Genomic DNA, 22,354 nt, shown 5'->3' on the forward strand with positions numbered 1-22,354 from the left:
CCCCCCCCTCCAGCGCTCCCCCACTGACTGTCCTTCTCACCCTGGCAGGCTGCAGAGCCCACCCGGCTCACTCATGGCTGCGGCAGAGCCCGCTCGGGGAAGGGACTCTCAGCGAGCTGCGGGTGAGTCTGCCCCAGGGAGGGGGTGATGTGCCGGAGCCCTGCCTATTGGGGTGTGAGCCGCATGGGATGGATAAGGGAAGGGGAAATCCCTTGGGATGCTCAGTAGGGGGCACCCAGTGCAGCCCCATCGGTGAGGGGCTGTTGGAATTGGCCTCCCAAGGGCTTCCCCTGGTGCAGCGGGAGCCTCCAGGCAATGACAGTCACCCTGGGGCTGTAGCTCCTACGGAGTGTGACCTCCCCCAGACACAGGGTGGTGCCACCCTCCCATCCCCAGGAGGTCTCCCTGACCTCACCTCTTTGCTTCCTCCAGAAGGATGCTCTGTCCCCCTGCTGGACCCGGCGTCCTGGGTGGAAGGGGAGAACGTGTGGGTGCTGGAGCTGCAGCCCTACGGCGATCCCAGTGGTGAGTGAGCAGCAAGGTTCTTTGCCCTCGGTACTTGGCACTGGGGCGACCGCTGCTGGGTCCAGTTCTGGGGCCCACAGCTGAGGAAGGAGGTTGATGAATTGGAGAGGGGTTGGAGAAGAGCCCACCAGACTGAGGAAAGGATAGAAAACCTGCCTTACAGCGATAGATCCCTGGAGCTCGATCTCTGTAGCTTAACAAAGAGAAAGTTCAGGGGTGACTTGACCACAGTCTATACACAGCTACGCAGGGGGAACAAATATTTGATAATGGGCTCTGTGGTCTAGCAGTCGAAGGTCTAACGCAAGCCAGTGGCTGGACGCTGAAGCTAGACATGTTCAGACTGGAAAGAAGGTGTGCCTTTTGACAGTGAGAGTAATTAACCATTGAAAGCATTTACCAGGAGTGGTGGTAGATTCTCCATCACTGACAATTTTTCAGGCAAGATGGAATGGTTCTCTTAAAGGGCTGCTCTGGTACAAACCGGGATTGATTTTGGGCAGGTCTCGGGCCTGGACTACGCAGGAGGTCAGATTGCATGCGCCCTCCTGGCTGCACCCAGGTGGTCCCCCGGTTGAGGCTGGGACTCACCTCTGGTTGCATTCTGTGTCCCAGCAGGTGACGAAGCGGTAAAGCTGGAGCCGCAGGGGCCGTTCCTGAGAAGCTCTGTGAAGGCTGTAAAGCAGGAGACGCCGAAGCCAGGCGTAGCAGGGATGCCGGAGCCGGAGCCGGAGGGGCCGTTCCTGAGAAGCTCTGTGAGGGCTTTAAAGCAGGAGATGCCCGAGCCAGGCATAGGAGGGATGCCAGAGCCGGAGGGGCGGTTCCTGAGAAGTGCTGTGAGGGCTGTAAAGCAGGAGATGCAAGAGCCAGGCGTAGCAGGGATGCTGGAACCGAAGGGGCCATTCCTGAGAAGCACAGTGAGGGCTGTAAAGCGGGAGACATTGGAGCCAGAGGGGCCGTTCCTGAGAAGCTCTGTGAGGGCTTTAAAGCAGGAGATGCCCAAGCCAGGCATAGCAGGGATGCCGGAGCCGGAGGGGCCGTTCCTGAGAAGTGCTGTGAGGGCTGTAAAGCAGGAGATGCCCAAGCCAGGCATAGCAGGGATGCTGGAGCCAGAGGGGCCGTTCCTGAGAAGCACTGGAGAGAACATTCCCTGGATCCCGGAGCAGGGCAGAGCTGGCGGGAGCCAGCACCGGGCAGAGAGGAGGAACACTCCACGGAGGAGGCAGGGTAAGAACAGCTGCTATGACCCTCTGCCGGGGAGGCAAGGGGGCAGCCCCCTGCGGGACATCACTGTGCCCCAGAGCGCAGTTGCAGGGGGGCCACCCCACACGTGTGCCACCTGCGGAAAGAGTTTCAGCCGCCGCTCCAAGCTGAGCTCCCACCAGAGGAACCACACTGGAGATAAACCCCACAGCTGTGGGGACTGTGGGAAGGGCTTCCTGTGGCGCTCGGACCTGCTCCGGCACCAGCTCATGCACACGGGGGAGCGTCCCCACCACTGCTCCCAGTGTGGCCGTGGCTTCAGCCGGGCCTCGCGGCTTCTGCAGCATCAGAGTGTCCACATGGAAGCCAGCCATGGAACAGAGGGCAGCCCAGTGCCAAGTGTGCTGCAGGGAGTACACGGGGAACCTGGCCATGGAGTGGGGCGGACCCCGGGGCTGAGAGAGGGCCAGAGAGTCCACGTGGAGCCTGGTCATGGAGTGGGACGGAGCCCAGGGCTGAATGTGGGCCAGGGAGTCTACGTGGAGCCCGGCCACGGTGTGGGGCAGAGCCCGGGGCTGAATGAGGGGCTGGGAGTCCACGCAGAGCCCGACCATGGAGTGGAGCGGAGCCCAGGGATGAATGAGAGCCAGGGAGTCCACTCAGAGCCCGACCATGGAGTGGGGTGGAGCCCGAGGCTGAGTGAGGGGCAAGGAGTCCACGTGGAGCCTGGCCATGGAGTGGGGCGGAGCCTGGAGCTGAGTGAGGTGCAGGGAGTCCATGCGGAGCCTGGCCACGGAGTGGGGCAGAGCCTGGGGCTGAGTGAGGGGCAGGGAGTCCACGTGGAGCCTGGCAATGGAACAGAGAGGACCTGGGCTCTGAGTACGCTGCAGAGAAGCCATACAGAGCCTGCCCATGGAGGGGAGGGCAATGTGGCACAGAGCCCAACTTTGTTTGCACTGCAGGGAGTCCATGGAGAGCCCTGTCATGGAGCGGGGTGGAGCCCGGTGCTCACTACACTGCAGGGCATCCACGCAGAGCCTGGCCACAGAGTGGGGCGGAGCCTGGGGCTGCATGAGGGGCTGGGAGTCCATGCAGAGCCAGCCCACAGAGTGGGGCGGAGCCCGGGGCTGAGTGAGGGGCAGGGAGTCCACGTAGAGCCTGGCCATGGAGTGGGGCACAGCCCGGGGCTGAGTGAGGGGCAGAGAGTCCATGTGGAGCCCAGCAATGGATCAGAGAGGACCTGGGCTCTGACTACGCTGCAAGGAGTCCATGCAGAGCCCTGCCACGGGGCGGGGTGGAGCCCAGTGCTGACTACACTGCAGAGAAGCCACGCGGAGCCTGCCCATGGAGGGGAGGGCAATGTGGCACAGAGCCCAACCTTGTTTGCACTTCAGGGAGTCCACGGAGAACCTTGCCATGGAGCGGGGTGGAGCCCGGTGCTCACTACACTGCAGGGCATCCACGCAGAGCCGGGCCACGGAGTGGGCTGGAGCCCGGTACTCACTACACTGCAGGGCGTCCACGGAGAGCCAGGCCATGGAGCAAGGTGGAGCCCAGTGCTAACTACACTGCAGGGCGTCCATGTGGAACCCTGCCATGGAGCAGGGTGGAGCCCGGTGCTCACTACGCTGCAGGGCGTTCATGCAGAGCCAGGCCACGGACCGGGGTGGACCCCAATGCTCACTACACTGCAGGGTGTCCACGCAGAGCCAGGCCACGGAGCAGGGTGGAGCCCCATGCTCACTACGCTGCAGGGAGTCCACGTGGAGCCCTGCCATGGACAAGAATGGAGCCCAGCCCTGAATGCATTGCAGGGCATCCATGGGGAGCCCAGCCACAGCCCAGAAGGGAACCCGGCACTGATTGCCTTGCAGAGGGTGCACGCGGAGCCCTGGCACGGGGCAGAGGGTAATGTGGCACAATGCCCAACTGTGTTTGCACTGCAGAGAATTCATGCAGAGCCCTGCTACGGCACTGAGGGACCCGCGGCCCAGAGCCTGGAACTGATTGTGCTGCAGAGAGTCCACGGGGAGCCCTGCCATGGAGCAGAGGGGAGCTCAGCCCTGATTACCCTGCAGGGAGTCCATGGGGAGCCCTGCCACGGCACCGAGCAGAGCCTGGCACTGCATGCAGTGCAGACAGTCCACGGGGAGCCCTGCCACGGCACCGAGCAGAGCCCGGCACTGAGTGCAGTGCAGACAGTCCACAGGGAGCCCTGCCACGGAGCAGAGAGTCCCATGGCCCAGAGCCTGGCGCTGGCTGCGCTGCAGAGTCTTCAGGCCGGAGAGGCTCAATGTGTCATCACTGAGCAAGGGGGAGGCCTGGCTGAGACCCCCCCATCTCCCGTGGCCTTGGTGCAGGAGAATCTCTTCCAATGTCCCGAGTGCCAAAAGTGCTTCAGCCGCAGCTCGTACCTGGTGAAGCACCGCCGGATCCACGGGGCGGGGAAGCCCCACCAGTGCCCCCAGTGTGGCAAGTGCTTCAGCCAGCGCTCGTACCTCTGCAAGCACCGCCGCATCCATGCCGTGGCAGCCGGCAAACCCCACGAGTGTGCGCTGTGCGGCAAGCGCTTCAGCCTTCGGTCCTACCTCTGCAAACACCGCCGCATCCACACAAGATAGAGCCGGTCCCCGGGCCCTGCACAGGCTGTGCACAGCACTGGAGCCAAGGGGACGCCGCCCCGTACCCACAGAGCCATGGTACAAACAGCCCACGGAGCATGCCAGCAGAGCCCATGGCACACTAGCGCTACCGGCGGAGCTGGCAGGCTCCTCTCTCCGGCACGCGGTGGGAAAGGGAGCGCTGGGTGAGGCTGGGGCCTTGTGGGAGTGGCTGGTGGGAACAGAGGGGGGAACTTTCTGTGCCATGTTCTGTAGTGTTTTCTGTCAATAAACAGTTTCGAAGAGGGGGAAATGCTCCCTTGTAAACAAGTGTCTCCTCTCTGCAGCTGTTCGGGGGCAGGGCAAGGGCCAAGGCCCTGCTGTGAGAGCAAAACATTCTGACCCGCATGTCCTGTGTGAGCCTCTCCATTGTGGGGGAGGCCAGCGTGCTCACGCAGCCGTTCCTGAGGGGGAACAATTCTGTCGCGGTGCAGCCCGTAACCCCTGCTAGAATGCAGCTACTCACCCAGGACTGGGATACCCATGGGGCGTCAGGCTCCCAGCACCTGCTGCGATGGGGTCTAGTCCCCCTTTAGGAGCCCCAGCTTCCAGCAGGCCCTGCCACTCTGGTCTCGGGGCTACACCCGGGCTGGGGCAGCACATGGGAGGGGCAATGCGTGGAGCGGTGAGTGTCTCTGCTCCTCTGGGAAGCCAAGGGGTCAGAACCAGGGTTGGGTTCCCCCACAGCCACAGGAACAGCACGGTGGTGCTGCTGCCACCCCGGGCCTGGGATTGCCGGGGTCCTGGGGCTGCGCAGCTGTAGGGTGGAATTTGGGAGCTGAGGGCGTCAGATACGCTGAGCTAGCGCCTGGCAGCCCCTCTAGCACTCATGTCTCCTCCGCAGACCAGCCCTGGCTCATGTCGGGCTCCGGGGCCCGCTGGAGAGCGCCTGCTACAGCATTATAATGGCCTTGGCTGCTGGGGCCCCTGGGCCCGCTCACTGTGGGGGCTCCCTCACTGGCTTGTGCCCGGACCCTGTGCACAGTCCCGCACTGGATAGCGGTACCTCTGCCTGTGGGACAATTCCTCATTCCCAAATGCTCTCTGGCCCTGGACTAGGGGGTGCTGACCAAGCAGCTTGCACCGGTCACCTCCTGCTGTTGTTAGAGCAGACGTGGCTGGGGTGTTACTGGTTAAAACTTACCCAGAGCAGCGGTGGCCTGGAACCCGTCAGCAGAGTGGGCCCTGGAGCTGGGAGCACGGAGCCAATGGGGAAATAGTCCCAAGGGTTAGGATGAGGGGGAGCGAATGCCACCTGTGGGACCGGGTAGGCAGGAGAGGCTCCCTGTGGGAGGCAGGGAGGGGACCTCCCCAAGCATTAAGGAAGTTGGGGCAGAGACCAGATAGGGGGGTGGGGCGATGGGCATTGCATGTACAACCCCCCCTCCCCCGAAGTCTGTGGGGGGGCCTGGGGCACCCCTTAGCTGAGTATTGATGAAGATACTGAATAGCATCGGGCCTAGACACCCCCCCGGACCTGACCCCGACTCCATGACAATTCAATTCCTTTTTGCCTTCTGTTGGTTCCAATCCCTTTAACAAGGGCGAGGTAGGTTTGGGACAGATTTAATCATTCAGCTGCGCTTCAACAACCCAACAGTGGCTCGCTCAGCCCATTCCCTCAGGCACCTCCTGTCACCCCTTCCCTCGGGCACCTCCTGTCACCCCATTCTCATGAGCACCCGCTGTGAACTGAAAGCCAGAATGAATACTTTATGTTTCAAAGGCGACAACTGGTTAGCGCTCTTTTCGGTAGCTTTAATCGAAGGCTAAGGAGATGTTCGCTGGGACATCAGCCATGGGCTCAGCAAGCCGGGGTCTCTGGACGGAAATCCCGAACCGAGTGGAACTGCTTAGCACTGGGCAGCGATGGGGTCCCGTTAACACCGCAGACCCTGTGGGCTCATTTATTCCAGCTGAATTAACCCACCTCTGCAGACCACCTTCCCCTCACCCACTCGCATGGGGCCCCCTGTGGCACCCTTCTCCCACCAGGGCCCAGAACCTCCCCCTCCCACCAGGGGTCACACGCTGGCTTGCTGCTGCCGGGCCCGGGAGCACCAGGCACTAGTCATGGAGTCTCTGGTGGCGGACGAGCGCCGAGCTCTGGCTGAAGCCGGTGCCGCACTCGTGGCAGGTGAAGGGCCGCTCCCCAGTGTGGACGTGCTGGTGCCGGAGCAGCGCGGAGCTGACGGCGAAGCAGCGCCCGCACTCAGCGCAGCGGAAGGGTGCCTCCCCGGAGTGCCTGCGGCGGTGCTGGCGGAGGGTGGCATGGGCAGCGAAGGTGGCCCCGCAGTCCCGGCAGGGGAAGGGGCGCTGGCCGGCGTGCAGGCGCTGGTGATGCTGCAGGGTGGCGGCCCGGGTGAAGCCCTTGCCGCAGTCGGAGCACTCGAAGGGGCGCTCGCCTGTGTGCAGCCGGCGGTGCTGGATCAGTGCGGTGGCCTGGGCGAAGCGCTCCCGGCACTGCCCGCAGCGGAAGGGACGCTCGCCAGTATGGGTGCGGCAGTGGGCCGCCAGATGGGCGTTGCGGGCGAAGGCAGCCCCACAGTCCTGGCAGGCGAAGGGGCGCTCACCGGTGTGGGAGCGCTGGTGGCGCAGCAGGTTGGAGCTCTGGCTGAAGCCCCGGCCGCACTCGGCGCAGCGGAAGGGGCGCTCCCCGGTGTGGGACTGGCGGTGCCGGGCCAGGTCGGCTTTGGTGCCGAAGCGCCGGTCACAGTCGCCGCAGCGGAAGGGGCGCTCCCCGGTGTGGGTGCGGCGGTGCTGCACCAGGTTGGCGTTCTGGGTGAAGCGCTTGCCACACTCGGCACAGGCAAAGGGGCGCTCCCCGGTGTGGGTCCGCTCGTGCTTCACTAGGCGGGCGCTCACGGCGAAGCCGCGGCCACATTCGGCACACACGTAGCGCTGCTGAGCATCTCGGGGCTGGGGGACGGGCTTGGTGGGGGTCTCCGGCTGCTGCCCAGCACCGCTTCTCCTTCCTGACTGGCGCAGGCTCCTGACCCGCTCCGAGCGCTGGCAAATGTCCAGCTGGGCTCCTTTGGGTGCCCCGTCCACCTGGGCAGCCCCTGCCTCGCTCGCCTGATCATCTGCTGAGACACAGATGTGAGTAGCTCCCTGCACCGGGGCAAAGGGACCCTGCGGGTGGGCGTGCATGTCACTAATAAACCTCTGTTTGTAGGGCTGGGAACCAGGGTCTGACCCCCCCAAACCCACCCCAGGGGAGGGCAGAGGGGCCAGTTCTGCCCCATATCCTGGCTGAGCCCCAGAGACAACACAGGGCGGGGGGGGGTTCCCCCAGGGCTAGTGGGGCTGTATCTCAGGCCAGGTGAATACAGATGGGTCATGCTGGGAGCTTTGCAGCAGCTTTGGGGCCATTCCGTGCCAGAGCTGGGTTAACCCCTTCCTCACCTGGACTGGCATCACGTGGCATCTCTCCTTCCTCACGGCCCTGGGAATCCGGAACCCACAGCTCCTCCCCGCGCTCCATCCGGGAGTTGAGGGCAGCCTGGTACAGGGGAAGGAGATGGGAGAGGTCAGGGTCTAAACTGGATCCTCATGGCCCCGGCCCCATTTCCAAGCCCCGATCTCCCTTCACACAATGGTTCTAGATTCTGCATCTCTGGCAAAAGGCTGTCACTGTATTGCTCTACAGCCCCCAGCTCCTCCCAGTGAGGGAGCCCCTCGGGTTGCCCTTGGCCACCTGAGACAGGGCCCCTCTCCCCAGCCAGCAGTGCCACGCATTCGGTGCCACGCATTCACAAAGAGAAGGGACTCACCGAGCTGCTCCCCGATGTGCCACCAAGGCAGCCACCCTACAGAGGCTGGGAGACGCCTGTCGAGAAATAACAGCGTCAGAGCCTGGGGAATCTCCAGGGAGCAGCATCCAGGGCCGCAGGTACACTGGCAGCCGAGCTCTCGGGGACTGTCCCAGGCTGGGAAATGCCCAGCCCCAGGGAGTTAAGGCCAGTCCAAACCTCCCCACTTTCCACTCCACGTGCCAGGCCGGATGAGCTGGTCCCATGGCCCCGTCCGGCCTCACGCTTGACCAGAGGTTGCTTTGGTTTTACCTGAGGATATTTCATAACAATGTCACTTTTCCCTTCAGCTTTTGGACTGGGGCCAGGGGGACCAAGCGGACCTGGCCCGCGGGAGCCCCCGGACAGTGCGTGAGGGATACATCCCACACACCTGAATGGGGCCTCCAGGAAGGCAGCCAGGCTGCATTTGGAGACTCCAAGCTCACCGCTACCCCTGGCCGTCTGTTCAGGGGTTAATCTCATGGCACTTGGGCACCACACTGGAGCCAGTTAACCCAGACGCATCTGCCCATCCTCTCAGCCCTGTGGGGCTGCGACCCGGGACTCTTCCATCCAGGAAGCCAGGGCAGCCTGGGTGGGTGGGGTCCTGCTGGGGTGGAGGGGGAAGGAGACAGGCGTCTCCCATGGCAGTATCCCTGTCCTTGGGGAGTGCCAGGCCCTGGGGGGCAGGGAGGCTGTGCCCGGGCGGGGATCCGGGGAGGCCCCATTGCTGGGGGGGGGGGGGGACGGACAGAGGGCAGTGCCCAGCCCCCAGCCCCTCTATGCCAGCAGGGAGAATCGCCAGCAGAGGCTGCAGCCGCCCCCAGCCTAGTGCAGGGAGCCCGGGCCCGATCGCGGGCGCCGCCCCCCTCAGCTCCCCCAGTTACCAGGGCCCCCGGGCTGGGGCCGCGTCCCCGGCGCTCGCCCCGCGGGGCCCCGGGCGCAGCCGGCTCGGTGCGCGCTGGGCGGGGCGGGACGTGGGGCAGCGAGCGCCGCAGCCTGAGCTCCGGAGCCAGCCCCCTCTGGCGGCGCCTGCTTCTGGCCGGGTCCGCCGCCGGGCAGGCCCTGCCCATGGCAGCCCCGAAGAGTGAGAGGGCCTGGGGTGTTACTGGCCCCACGCCCGGCTGCCCTCTGCCCAGCCCCCAGAGAGGGGTCTGGCTCAGCTGTGTCGCAATCTGGCGCTATTTTGGAGCCCTATCGATGGGGGGCTGGGGTGTGTGTGAGGCTGCTGCCTGAACCCCGAGACTGAGATCTCGCCCTCATTGTGCTAGTTGTTGCAGACACTGACCCAGATCCGGGCCCCCCATGACACCAGGTGCTGCACAGCCCCTCCACCCCCCCCCCCCGCCCCTGGTGTGTTGTGGGGGGGTGGGGCAGATGATCCAGCTCAATAATTGCTGGTGCTGAATGAAAACAGGAGTTTTGTCAGGCTTTGAGGGGCCCCCCCCCACCCCTATGATCAGACACCCCAGCTGGTTATGAGCAGGGTTTGGTGCCAGGTTTCCAGACATGGGGTGCTGCGTGTCCAGGGCCAGCTCCAGGCACCAGCGCAGCAAGCAGGTGGTGCTTGGGGCGGCCAATGGAAAGGGGAGGCACGTCCGGCTCTTCGGCAGCGGGTCCCTCAGTCCCTCTCAGAGGGAAGGACCTGCCGCCGAATTGCCGCCGAAGAATGAAGCGGTGGCGGTAGAGCTGCCGCCAATCGCGGCTTTTGTCTTTTTTTCTTTCGCCGCTTGGGGTGGCAAAAACGCTGGAGCTGGCCCTGTGTGTGTCTGAGTTAATGCCAACTCCCGCTTGTCGAATGACAGTGAGGAGTTGGAATTATTTACTCACAGGTTCCATCAGAGACTGTACAGCACTGCACAGAACCACTAGCTAGCTTACCACCCTGTGACGGCAGATCCAGAGCTGCTAGGGCTCCTTCACTGCACCTGGAAGGATGCCTGGTTTCATTCCCCAGCTCAGTTCCAACATCAGTGTCATAAAGACCCTCTTTGCCAAAAAAACCATACATTGTGATGTCATAGCTGTACATGCTCATTTTACCTGGTTTATGGGAGAAGGCAGGATTATTTACAGCCAAGAGGACTAATAATTCTTCAAGATAGTAATGTTCACTGACTCTTTCTTTCCCCATAATCAGTCTTCCCTGTTGATTCCCTAATAGAAAACACCTGCTGGAACAATCCTCCCTTATCAGCTTCCCAGGTTTATAAGAACATAAGAACGGCCGTACCGGGTCAGACCGAAGGTCCATCTAGCCCAGTATCCTGTCTACCGACAGTGGCCAATGCCAGGTGCCCCAGAGGGAGTGGACCTAACAGGCAATGATCAAGTGATCTCTCTCCTGCCATCCATCTCCATCCTCTGACAAACAGAGGCTAGGGACACCATTCCTTACCCATCCTGGCTAACAGCCATTAATGGACTTATATATGCTTATGTAAGCAGTATCGATATCTATGTGAAGGGGATAGTTCCTCGGACTACCTGGAGTTTTATAGACACAGGAAAGCCACAGATTGTTAGCTATGGTCTAACACACAGAATTCCTGAATAGGAATCCGCTCAATATGCAGCGGCAGGCAAAAAAGTGAACAGAGTGTTGGGAAACATTACGAAAGGGATCGATAACAAGACAGAAAATATCATATTGCCCCTGTATAAATCCATGGTACGCTCCCATCTTCAATACTGCGTGCAGATGTGGTCACCACATCTCAAAAAAGATATATTGGAATTGGAAAAGGTTCAGAAAAGGGCAACAAAAATGATTAAGGGTATGGAATGGCTTCCGTATGAGGAGAGATTAATAAGACTGAGACTTTTCAGCTTGGAAAGGAGATGACTAAGGGGAGGATATGATAGAGGGCTATAAAATCATGACTGGTGTGAAGAAAGGAAATAAGGAAGTGTTATTTACTCCTTCTCATACACACGAACTAGGGATCAGCCAATGAAATTAATAGGCAGCAGGTTTAAAACAAACCAAAGGAAGTATTTCTTCACACAACGCACAGTCAGCCTGTGGAACTCTTTGTCAGGGGATGTTGTGAAGGCCAAGACTATAACAGGGTTCAAAAAAGAACTAGATACATTCATAGAGGATAGATCCATCAATGGCTATTAGCCAGAATAGGCAGGGATGGTTCACACCTTGGACCACATTCCCTCTGAAGCACCTGGCATTGGCCACTGTCGGAAGACAGGATACTGGGTTAGATGAACCTTCGGTCTGACCAAGGATGGCCGTTCTTATTGATCAAAGCAACAGAGGGTCCTGTGGCACCTTTAAGACTAACACTTCTCTTAGTCTTAAAGGTGCCACAGGACCCTCTATTGCTTTTTATAGATTCAGACTAACACGGCTACCCCTCTGATACTTATTGATCAAGGTTACTTATCGGTCAAGGACCAGTGTCTGGGCCTTAGAATTCACACATACTTTTTGTTAATATCCTAGAGTTTCTAAAGAATAGTTAATATATAAATGAATCAAATATACAGAAAGAAAAGGGCTAAAGGGTGAATATTTACTAACAGGTAACAGATATTAATATATAGCTAGAGGGGTGTACAGGGTTAGATAGGACAAAGGGTGTAGGGGGGTGGATTTATAGATAGAGGGAATGTTTGCTGTGGTGGCTGGTCTCAGTGTGATATCAGCCCTGGGGCTCTCACAAGCCTCTGGGGGAGTCAGAGGCCAGGTCTCCAGTGAAATCCAGTGGGGCTGGAGTCCTTCCCTCCGCACTGCCCACTCTGGTGGAGTTTCACTGCCAGCCTCAGCTCCCAGAGTCCTGAAATCGCATCTCTCGTCACAGGCACGGATCAGGGCTGTGCGGGGAAGCCTGATAATGCGCCACTAACAGGCACAGCCTGCCAGCCCAGACCCCTGACAGCAAACCTCCCCACATGTGACTTTACAACGACCTAGTGTTTGGGGGCTGGGGCTTGGCCAGGTTACCTTTCCAGCTCCCTGTGCCCTGCCTCGCCGCAAGAGGGCCATCTGCCCTCTCCCCCTGGCAGGGGCTGCAGCCCCGGCACTGGGAGCAGGGCATGCTGGGAGAGGTAGTTCTGAGCAGCATGGGCAGGAGAGCCAAGTGCATCTCGGACTTGTCGCAGGGCATGGTGGGAGCTTCCCTTGGCGCAGGGCCTGCTGGGAAATGCAGCTCTTACTGAGCATGATGCATGCTGGGAGATTACGCTGGGACACGGGGCGTGCCAGGAAATGCACCGCCCATTTGGGCCAGGGCATGCCGGGAGATGCGTCTCTACCGGGAGTGACGCATGCTGGGAGATTCCTCTTGGGCATGGTGCATGCTGGGAGATGTAGTCCTGAGATGCTCAGAGCTAACACAGGCAGAGTTTGAACCAGGTGCGAAAGCAGTATCTGTTCAAGTGCCCCTGTTGTGGGATCCCCGTGCAGCAGCCCCCCCACCCTTGCTCAGGGCAGTGAGGTGCCCAGCATGGCTCCTGTCTTCCCTGCCCCCCCCCCAAGCCCTGGGGCTGGGCATGTCTGTAATACCCTGGCCTAGGCGTGCTGGGGACACCGAAAAACACTACAAATAATGCACACCCCTACACTAACAATAACGCACACCCATATATTAACAATAATACACACCCATACACTAGCAATAACGCACACCCATACACTAGCAATAACGCACACCTGTACACTAGCAATAATGCACTCCCCACAGCTGGCTCTGGGCTCTTTCTGAGCAGTTCAGCATGGAAAGCTAGCATTGCAGGGTATCAGCTGAGCACACATGCAGAGGGAGGGATAGCTCAGTGGTTTGAACATTGGCCTGCTAAACCTAGGGTTGTGAGTTTAATCCTTGAGGGGGCCACTTAGGGATCTGGAGCAAAAATCTGTCTGGGCATTGGGCCTGCTTTGAGCAGGGGGTTGGACTAGATGACCTCCTGAGGTCACTTCCACCCTTGATATTCTATGATGGGCTTGGTGGACAAACTCCATAAAACGCAGTGGTCTCTAGTGAGGTTCTGGGGGGATCATGCCAGTCCTGGTGCAATTCACCATGATCGCCAGTGGTGTGGAAATCAGTGTAAAATGAGTGGAGAACCTAAATATTGGCTCGGTGAGGACAGGGTATACAGAGCCCTCTTGACTGCTCGAGAAAATGGCCTAATTCAAACAAAATGCATTTTTATTTCAGCCCAGTGAAATGTGACACATCTATGCCCAAGGAAACCCAGCCAGCCCTACCGACTGAGGGACTGAGTCCTGGACAGCAGCCGCCCTGGAAAAGCCTGAGGGGGCACAAAAAGCAAGAAATTCGCCATGAACTCCCAGAGCGATGCTGTGGCACAAGGGCTAAGGGGAGGCATGGATGTCTACAGGGGGTGGTGAGTAGGAACCTCTGTATAGGTCATTGGGTTGAGATGGATACTGGAGCATGGGGCCTCCAGCCCTGCTCTAGTGGCCACGTTGTACAGGGATGTGGAGGGTGCAGAGCAGAGCCACAGCAATAACTGGAGAGGCCTGGAGACAAGTCTGCCAGGGAGAGGCGGGCACAGCTCACTCTGCTCAGTGAGTCTCGAAGCGGACAGAGCGGAGACTTGATCCCAGTGTCCAACCCCCAGCCCAGGGCAGAATCCCCCAGAGCGGAGAACGGCAGAAGAGCCGGTGGTTGGCAGCGGAAGCCAGACCGAGCCAGAGCAGAAATAAGGCACCGGGCCCCCAGTGCTGGTGAGGAGCCCCCAAGGGCGGCGGCGGCGGCGGGGGGGCGGTCCGCCGCTGCTCGGCTCCAAGGGCCCCTGCGCTCGCAGTCCGGCCAGGAGCAGGCGCCGCCAGAGGGGGCTGGCTCCGGAGCTCAGGCTGCGGCGCTCGCTGCCCCACGTCCCGCCCCGCCCAGCGCGCACCGAGACGGCTGCGCCCGGGGCCCCGCGGGGCGAGCGCCGGGGACGCGGCCCCAGCCCGAGGGTCCCGGTAACTGGGGGAGCGGCGGGGGGCGGCGCCCGGGATCGGGGCCGAGGCCCCTGTGCCCGGGGAGGGGCTGGTCCCGGGAAGCCGTGGGGGCCCATCTGCCCGCGGGGTGGCCGGGGCTCGGGGCTGCCTGGGGAGCAATGGTGCGTGTGTGTGCGCGTGGGGTGAGCGGTGTGGGTGTGAGAAATCCCGGCCTAGCCAGAGAGGAAGTACGTGTGCCCGCCGGTGCAATGATGTGTCTTGATTTCCCCGGGGCGGGGGGGGGGTCCTCCCCTGCATAGTTCTGGGGTGGGGATGCTGCGGGAAGTGGTGGCCCCGGCTGGGCCCCGTTTTCCCCTCCTTCACTGGCCTCTGCTCTTGTTCTTTCGTTTGAAGCAGCAGGCGCTGTCCAGCGTCGCAGCCCTGATACCAGGCTAGATGGGCCCCTGCTCTCACTGGGCCTGGCAGGTCCCGAGCAGCAGCTTGTGCATCCCCCAGGTGAACCCCTGTGTGTAGCTGGCTTGGGGGATGGGCTTTCCAGGGTTGTGGGGGGTCTGTCCCCATGGGCGGGGCAATGAATATGCTGTGTGTGGGAAACCTGCAGAAGTGCCCGTCTCTCTGTGGGGGAGCAGGGGTGGAGGAGATGTGGGGGGCTGGAGGGAGTGGTGACCAAACCAGAGCAGACTGGGGGAGAGCAGCCAGGACTGAGCGTGGGAAACTTCTTGTTTCAGAGCCTGGACACGCAGGGAGGTGGCCAGGGGCATCTGCCAAGCAGAGTGGACCCTGTACGGAGACCTAGTGTGGGAAGACATGCAGGAGCCCAAGTTCACAGCTGCTGTGGGTGAGAAGCCCATTCCTCTCCTTTAGCAGGAGCTTTGTGGGCTCTGGGGGGCAGGAAGCAGTGTCAGAGCCAGAGGAGGCTGGAGATCGGCCCCGCTGGGCCCCCGGATGCTTGAGAGAGATTGTCCCGTTGCCCCTCGTTCCCGGTGGAAGGAGATTCTGAGACAGTGATGTGCACCTAGGGCTTGTGTCCACCTGGAGCTGGGCTGGAGCAGAACTGCGCCTCACTCCGAATTCACAGGCCCTGGCACCGCTGCATGCTGCAGTTCTCGCTGGATCACCCCAGCGGAGCTTTCTGTCACCTCCAGAGAGGGACGGGACTGGCTCTTGGGGGAGCCATTCAGGTGTATGGAAGATACTCAGCTGCTGTGGTGCTGGCAGTGGTGTAAAACTCTAAGCCAGCCAGACTGCTTTGTGAGGTAGCTGTCCTTGTTCTCACCCTGAATTCATCTCTCCACCTTCCAGCCTTGGCACCTCTTTCAGCCCTTTCCTAGAGCAAAGAGCTGCCAGAAATCTCCTCCCCGTGGCTGTGCTCGGCTACCCAGCTCAGTGCTCTGTAGCCCCAGGGAACCGTCCTGGTCAGACAGTTCTCAAGCTGCATTGGGAAACTAGGTAAGATGTTTGTCCTGCTGCTCCAGCCCCCCCTTCCCCTCCTCTTCTTCTCCTTCCAGCCTGCATTTACTCCTGGCCATTTATCCCCATTTGTTTTTGTGCCAATGCTGTCCCTTAGCATCAGGAGCCCTTCTTCCTCCCTGGTGGTTTGGGTGCCAGCCGCTTGCTTTACCAGCTGGGAGTTGAGATTTCCTTCCAGAATCCCTGGTAAAGGTCCTGAGCAGCATTGTGCCAGGCACAGATCCCCATGGGCCCCCACTGGAAGCGTCCCTCCTTGTATGAGGGTTTCCCCATTGGCTGCTGTTCTCTGAGATCTGCTCGGCTGCGTCCAAGGTGTTGGTATTGCCGACGTGAGGAGGATTCGCAGAGCTGCCGACGGGGCTGGGATGTGCCTGTCTCCTGGTTGGTATAATAACAAGAACTGAGGGCCAGAGTCTAAAGAGATCTGGGCACCTGAGAAGCAGATAAAAGCACCCACTAGGTCCCTGTTGGCTTTTTAGGTGTCCAAACAGCTTTCAGTCTGGACTTGGGTGTCTAAATCCCATGAGCCGCAGTGAATCAGGACCTGCAGCCCTTTGCATCTCTCTCAGTGCCGGCATTCCGAGAGTTACTGGTGACTGTGACTCCCAGAGCGAGTGTCCCAATCCCTTAGGCTGCTCTGACGCTCCCCTTTCCATCCCCTGAGGTTCCCGTTCTCTCCAGCACAGGGACGGATTAATCTCTGGATTTACTCTGTGTCCCAGCAGACGACGGAGCCATGAATGAGAGCGAGGAGGGGGTTCCCCGCCTGGACGGGATCGGGCCAGAGAGCGAGGAGGGGGTACCCCAGACAGATGGAGCCATGAGTGAGAGCGAGGAGGGGGCTCCCTGCCTGGATGGGATCGGGACGGAGAGCCAGGAGGGGGCTGGGACAGTGGAGCCACAGGGGGACGCTTGCTGGAGCGAACAGCAGACTGAGGGGCAGCAGGGCACCGGGCGCTTCGAGGTGGGACCAACAATCTGTGCCGAGTGCGGGGAGAGCTTTGGGGACGACGTGGCCCTGCTGGCCCACCGGGGGGCGCCCTGCAGTGGTGTGGTGGCGAAGCCGTTTGGCTGTTCCGGCTGTGGGCGGCGGTTCAGCCGCAGCTCCAACCTGCTGCGCCACCAGCGGGTGCACACGGGCGAGCGCCCCTTCACCTGTGCTGACTGCGGCCGGTGCTTCAGCCAGAGTGCCCACCTGGCCAAGCACCGGCGCCTCCATGGTACCGCAGGGCTCCCCACCCCGCCAGCGGAGCGCAGCTACAGCCGCAGCCCCGAGTTCCTGCGGTTCCAGCGGGCCCACGCCGGGCAGCGCCCCTTTGCCTGCCCCGACTGCGGCAAGCGCTTCAGTGCTGGCTCCTCCCTGGTGCAGCACCAGCGCATCCACACGGGCGAGCGCCCCTTCCCCTGCCCCGACTGCGGCAAGCGCTTCCTGAGGGCCCCAGACCTGGCGCTGCACCAGCGCATCCACACGGGCGAGCGCCCCTTCCCTTGCCCCGACTGCGGCCGGCGCTTCATCCGTGGCCCCGACCTGGCGCTGCACCGGCGCACCCACACTGGGGAGCGCCCCTACCAGTGCAGCCAGTGTGGGCGCCGGTTCAGCCGCGGGCCTGGCCTCCTGCTCCACCAGCGCACGCACACTGGGGAGCGCCCCTACCAGTGCACCCAGTGCGGCCGCCGCTTTAGCCGCAGGTCCAACCTGGGCCGCCATCTGGCCACCCACAGCATGCTGCGGGGGGACCCCACCCCAGGGGGAGAGCCCAGTGCAGAGACCCTCAGGCAACAGGGAATCCCTGCGGAGGGGGAGGAGTCCCAAGAGCTAAAGGGGTGGAGCTCAGAGGCTGTGACCCAGCAGGGAATCCCTGCAGAGGGGGAGGAGTCCCAAGGGCTGAAGGGGCGGAGCTCAGAGGCTGTGACCCAACAGGGAATCCCTGCAGAGTGGGAGGAGTTCCAAGGGTTGAAGGGGCGGAGCTCAGAGGCTGTGACCCAGCAGGGAATCCCTGCAGAGGGGGAGGAGTCCCAAGGGCTGAAGGGGTGGAGCCCAGGCTCCCTGGTGGCTCCCCTGGGGAAGCGCCACGGCTGCCCGGACTGCGGAAAGGGCTTTGCCCAGCGCTCACACCTGCTGGTTCACCGGCGGGTGCACACCGGGGAGCGCCCCTTTCCCTGCCCGGAGTGCGGCAAGCGCTTCAGGCAGAGCTCGGTGCTGGCCCGCCACCAGCGCACCCACACGGGGGAGCGCCCCTTCGCCTGCGGGGACTGTGGCCGGTGCTTTGCGGAGAGCGCAGTGCTGCTCCGGCACCGGGCCGTGCACTCCGGCGAGCGCCCCTACTGCTGCATGGACTGCGGCCGGGGCTTTAGCCTCCGTGCCAACCTCCTCCAGCACCGGCGGCTCCATGCCCGGCGCCCCCATGTCTGCACTGACTGCGGCAAGGCCTTCAGCGAGGCCGCAGCTCTGGCCGCCCACCGTGGAACCCGGCATGGGGCCAGCAAGCCCTTCGCCTGCACCGGCTGTGGCAAGCACTTCGGTCGCAGCTCCACGCTGGCTCGGCACCGGCGCATCCACGCTGAGCGGCCCCACGAATGCACCCGCTGTGGCCGCAGATTTGGGGAGAGCGCTGAGCTGGCGCAGCACCTGCGAGTGCACAGTGAGACCCCTTACGAATGCGCCCGATGCGGGGAGCGCTTTGCCCAGAGCCACGCACTGATCGCACACCAGACCTTGCACGCTGAGCCAAGCCACGGACAGTGCCACACTGCCCATGCCCACCAGTCCCCCCTCACCAAGCATGGGGACAGCGTCCTGCCCAAGTCCCCAGCTTTGTCCCACCAGAGACTCCACACGGGATAGGAGCCAGGACAGAGCCCCGGACTCCTGGCTCCCAGCGCCCCCCCAACCCATTAGACCCCATGCCCCTCCTAGAGCCAGGGATAGAACCCAGGAGTCCTGGCTTCCAGCCCCCCCATGCTCTGACCCACTAGACCAGGGGTGGGCAAACTACATCCCGGGGGCCGCATCCAGCCCTTCAGGTGTTTTAATCCATCCCTCGAGCTCCAGCCAGGGAGCGGGGTTGGGGGTTTGCCCTGCTCTGCGTGTGCTGTGGCTCCACGCGGCTCCCTGAAGCAGCCGATGTTACCTACACGTAGGGACAGCCGGGGGCTCTACACGCTGCCCCTGCTCCAAGCGCTGCCCCCGCAGCTTCCATTGGCTGGGAACAGAGGCCAATGGGAGCTGCAGGGACGGCGCAGCACACAGAGCCGCCTGCCATGCCTCCATGAAGGAGCCATATGGGGGACATGCCGCTGCTTCCAGGAGCTGCTTGAGGTAAGCACTACCTGGAGCCTGCACCCCTGATCCCCTCCCATGCCCCAACCCCTTGGTTCCTGCACCCCCAACCCCTCATACCCAGCCCCATCCCAGAGCCCCTTCCCCCCCCCACACCCCAACCCCCTGCCCCAACCTGGAGCACCCTCCCACACCCTGAACTCCTCATTGCTGGCCCCTCCCCAGAGCCCGCACCCCCAGCTGGAGCCTGTACCCGCTCCTGCACCCCAACCCCCAATTTGGTGAGCATTCATGGCCTGCCATACAATTTCCATACCCAGATGTGGCCATTGGGCCAAAAAGTTTGCCCTCCCCTGCACTAGATCCCACTCCCTTCCCAGAGCCAGGGATAGAACCGAGGTGTCCTGGCTCCCAACCCCCCTTGCTCTAACCCACTAGACCCCACACCCCTCCCAGTGCCAAGGATAGAACCCAGGAGTCCTGGCTCCCAGCCCCCTGCTCTAACCACCTTGGCGCCAGGTTGAGGGAGCACCTCTCTCTCTGCAGGTGCTGTGGAGCTCCAGCCTTTTTGGCCCTAAGGGGGTGGGCAGCCAGCTCCGTCTGAGTGGGGTCCGTGGGGAACGGTACCTTCCAGAGGCTCATGTCACGTGATATAGAGGCTGTTGGAGACACTGAATGAAGCAGGTCTATGTCACGAACCTTGTCTCTGAGTGATTGTTGGGCATCAGGATTCCTGGGTTCTCTCCCTGGCTCGGGGAGGGGGCTGGAGGCTAGTGGGTTAGAGCAGGGGCAGTTTGGGAGCCAGGACTCCTGGGTTCTGCTCTAGCAGGGGCGTAGAGCTGGGGGGCTGGGAGTCAGGCCTCCTGGTTGCTGTGTGTCTAGACTGCATGGGAGGCACATGGGCTAAGTTACATGGCTATAGAAATAAACTGCGCCCTACTAGACGGAAGGCATGGTGAGTGACGCTGGGGGATGTGCTACTATGTCCCTGGGAGACCCTCCCCCATCCTCACTTTGGGCAAATCGCTGCCCTGCTCCCTGCCTCAGTTTCCCAACCTGTAACGGGGATAATGCTCTTGCCCCTGCTTGGTGAAGGCACGTGAGCATTAGGGCATTAGGGATAGCGTAACTCTTGCCACTCGCTTTCACTGCTCTCCCCCAAAGGGGCAGTGGGTGCCATGTCCAGCAATGGAGCCCCCTGGGCCAGGCTCAGCGCCGTGGTTTGCTCCCCAGGTCTGGGCAAAAACCCTGGGTAAAATCCCTCAACTTGGAGAAAAGCTGGGGCCTTTATAGCTTGGGGATCCCTTGGTCAAGAGACCCTAAATTGGGGTCCCTAACCCAGCCCCATAACCCCTGTGAGGCACCCCAAATCTGAGTAATGGTGCAGAGTTTCGGGCACTGGGAAGAGTGAAGCTGGGCTTAGCTTGGCTGGGACCTGCTGGGCTGGGGGAAGCTGCTGTACACCACCAGCTATTAGCGGCACCTGCACCCCCCGAGTTGTGTGTCTGCACTCAGGGGGACGGTCTCTCGAAGGAGCTTTGCCTATGACTGCCTGGGTGCCAGCACCCCCCCCTCCCCACCGCCTAGCAAGTGCCTGTTGCCAGCTGGGCACTAACTAGCCAGGAGACACGGCCCTTCCCTGAGCCCAGGGCAGAGTTGCTTGCAGAGCTGGGACTCAGAGAGCGTGAGCCCTCCCTGGCATCGCCCCGTCCGGCTCTGCCCAGTGCAACTGAGACGGCATTGCTGGTGCCAGCGTGGCAGCTTCACGCTGCGTACTTGGGAGCACAAACCAGCCCAGTGTCGTCGTGCCAGCCAAGGAATACTGACCTGGGCGCCAGCTCAGCTATAGAAAGCGTCTGAGACAAGAGCCCACCGATAACATGCTCACCCTTCCTGGAATACGCCAGCTGGGAGTTCTCCCCATGCACTGGGCCTTTGGCACGTTGCAGGCAGCCCGAGGCCGTAGCAGCAGCGAAATCCGTGTGGCACTAATACCCCCCCTCCCCCGTTCAGTGCCCAGTCCCCGGCCAGTGAGAGCTTGGCTGGCAGCAGCAAGCTTCGGACTTCTGCAAACCTGAGAGGTGCACGGATTGTAGGCTGGACTTTGGGGGGGGGACAGAAGTAACCCCTCAGACCAACAGTGGCCTGGCCCCAGCAGAGACGTGGACGCTGCATGGCATGGGGAGGGCTATGTAGAGCAGCCAGCTCTCCCGTTAGAGTGTGCTGGGTTTTGTTACTGATTTACCATGTGACTGCTGGATACCCCCAGCTCTTTGAGCCAGGGACCAGTTAGTCATTTCGCTAATTGCAGGGTGACTCGTTACCTGCCCACAGTTCTGTATCTGCTCCAGCCCCCAGTGGAGCAAACGTGCTGGTAAGCTCTTGGCCCAGACTTGGCCTTTGTCCTTCCCCTGTGACCAGCATCTCCCCCACTCCCACCCCCACCCTCGCCGGGCTCCACTTCTTGTTCAATGCCCACCAGCACTTCATTAGTATTGGCCCAAGTATGCAAATCAGTGCCGAGTGGAAGCCCCTCAAGGGCAGCAAGGACCCCGCTTTTACTGGGCTGGTCGGCCAGCCGGGCTGAGCTGTGCAGTCTGCTCACATGGGAGCTGTACACACAGCAAACAATGGTGGTGACACCCAGTGGGCCACTGGCTTTCAATGAAGCTCTCCCATGACACTTGTTAAGAACATAACCCAGGAGTGCTGGCTCACAGACCTCTCACCCCCTCGCTCTTACCACTAGACCCCACTCCCTTCCCAGGCCAGAGCTGGGGATAAGGACATTAGAAGGGTCACACTGGGTCAAACCACTGGGCCATCTAGCCCAGTATCCTGTCTTCTGACAGCGCCAGTGACAGGTGCTTCAGAAGGAATGAACAGAACAGGGCAGTTATTGAGTGATCCATCGCCTGTCACCCAGTCCCAGCTACTGGCAGGCAGAGGGTTGCATCCCTGACCACTATGACCAATAGTCATTGATAGGTAAGTTCATGGAGATATATTTAGGCCTTCACGACATCCCCTGGCAATGAGTTCCACAGGTTGCGTATGAGGCGTGTGAATAATCACTCTCTTGTTTTTTGAAACCTGCTGCCTATTAATTTCATTGGGTGACTCCTAGTTCTTGTGTATGCTGGTGGGTTAGAATGGAAGCTCTTTAATGGGCTGTCAGAGCTGTAATTCCCCTTCTGCCCACATGGGGGTGACACTGAGCACAAAGTACTCTAATCCACTGAGGAAAAAAGGCTGGACAAGCCGAGAGGACACTGAGTGTTAGTATGTTGCGTCCCAAGGCTACCTGCAGCCACGCTCCAAGGAGCTGATGGCGTCAGTCACCTAAAGCCCAACGGCCTCTGAAAAGCCTAGCCTCCGTGGCTGCCAGCCCAAGGGTGCTGTTCCTGGTCAGGCCATGTGGGGAAACTGAGGGACAGTGCACTAAAATTAATCTCCGCTTTAGGTCACCTGGGAAGAGCAGTATGGGGCCCTG

General features: G+C 61.2%; 3 protein-coding genes across 21 annotated transcripts; 2 read left to right on the forward strand and 1 right to left on the reverse strand.

The window, feature by feature from the left end:
- On the forward strand, positions 1–4,655 carry LOC117885678 (mucin-1-like; the record flags this gene model as incomplete). Of its 3 annotated transcripts, XM_034787045.1 has the most annotated exon segments (4): positions 1–122; positions 433–525; positions 1,141–2,352; positions 2,413–4,655. In XM_034787045.1, coding segments are annotated over 4 exon segments (3,364 nt in total), but the record flags the coding sequence as incomplete, so codon positions are not given.
- A 1,470-nt stretch (positions 4,656–6,125) lies between these two features.
- Positions 6,126–9,155, reverse strand: LOC117885680 (zinc finger protein 239-like). 9 transcript variants are annotated; one of them, XM_034787059.1, is made up of 4 exons: positions 9,070–9,155; positions 8,162–8,217; positions 7,794–7,890; positions 6,126–7,474 (listed from the first exon to the last, which is right to left on the reverse strand). In XM_034787059.1, exons 3-4 carry the CDS (start codon positions 7,870–7,872, stop codon positions 6,456–6,458), a joined length of 1,098 nt encoding a protein of 365 aa, XP_034642950.1. In that variant the 5' UTR covers positions 7,873–7,890; positions 8,162–8,217; positions 9,070–9,155; the 3' UTR covers positions 6,126–6,455. The 9 variants fall into 9 exon arrangements, with proteins under 9 accessions (XP_034642950.1, XP_034642947.1, XP_034642951.1 ...); XM_034787056.1 differs by having other exon boundaries at positions 8,162–8,452; positions 9,070–9,153; XM_034787060.1 differs by lacking the exon at positions 9,070–9,155 and adding an exon at positions 8,629–9,060.
- Positions 9,156–13,742: 4,587 nt separating this feature from the next.
- LOC117885679 (zinc finger protein 345-like) lies at positions 13,743–18,880 on the forward strand. Of its 9 annotated transcripts, none has more exons than XM_034787049.1 (5): positions 13,743–13,892; positions 14,508–14,606; positions 14,840–14,949; positions 15,414–15,560; positions 16,307–18,880. In XM_034787049.1, the coding sequence occupies exon 5, from the start codon at positions 16,318–16,320 to the stop codon at positions 18,424–18,426; it is 2,109 nt and encodes a 702-aa protein (XP_034642940.1). In that variant the 5' UTR covers positions 13,743–13,892; positions 14,508–14,606; positions 14,840–14,949; positions 15,414–15,560; positions 16,307–16,317; the 3' UTR covers positions 18,427–18,880. The 9 variants fall into 9 exon arrangements, with proteins under 9 accessions (XP_034642940.1, XP_034642938.1, XP_034642944.1 ...); XM_034787047.1 differs by lacking the exon at positions 13,743–13,892 and adding an exon at positions 14,006–14,132; XM_034787053.1 differs by lacking the exon at positions 13,743–13,892 and adding an exon at positions 14,010–14,132 and having other exon boundaries at positions 14,505–14,606; positions 16,263–18,880.
- The last annotated feature ends 3,474 nt before the right edge of the window (positions 18,881–22,354 follow it).

Source organism: Trachemys scripta, chromosome 12 (genome assembly GCF_013100865.1).
Source record: "Trachemys scripta elegans isolate TJP31775 chromosome 12, CAS_Tse_1.0, whole genome shotgun sequence".
NCBI lineage: Eukaryota > Metazoa > Chordata > Testudines > Emydidae > Trachemys > Trachemys scripta.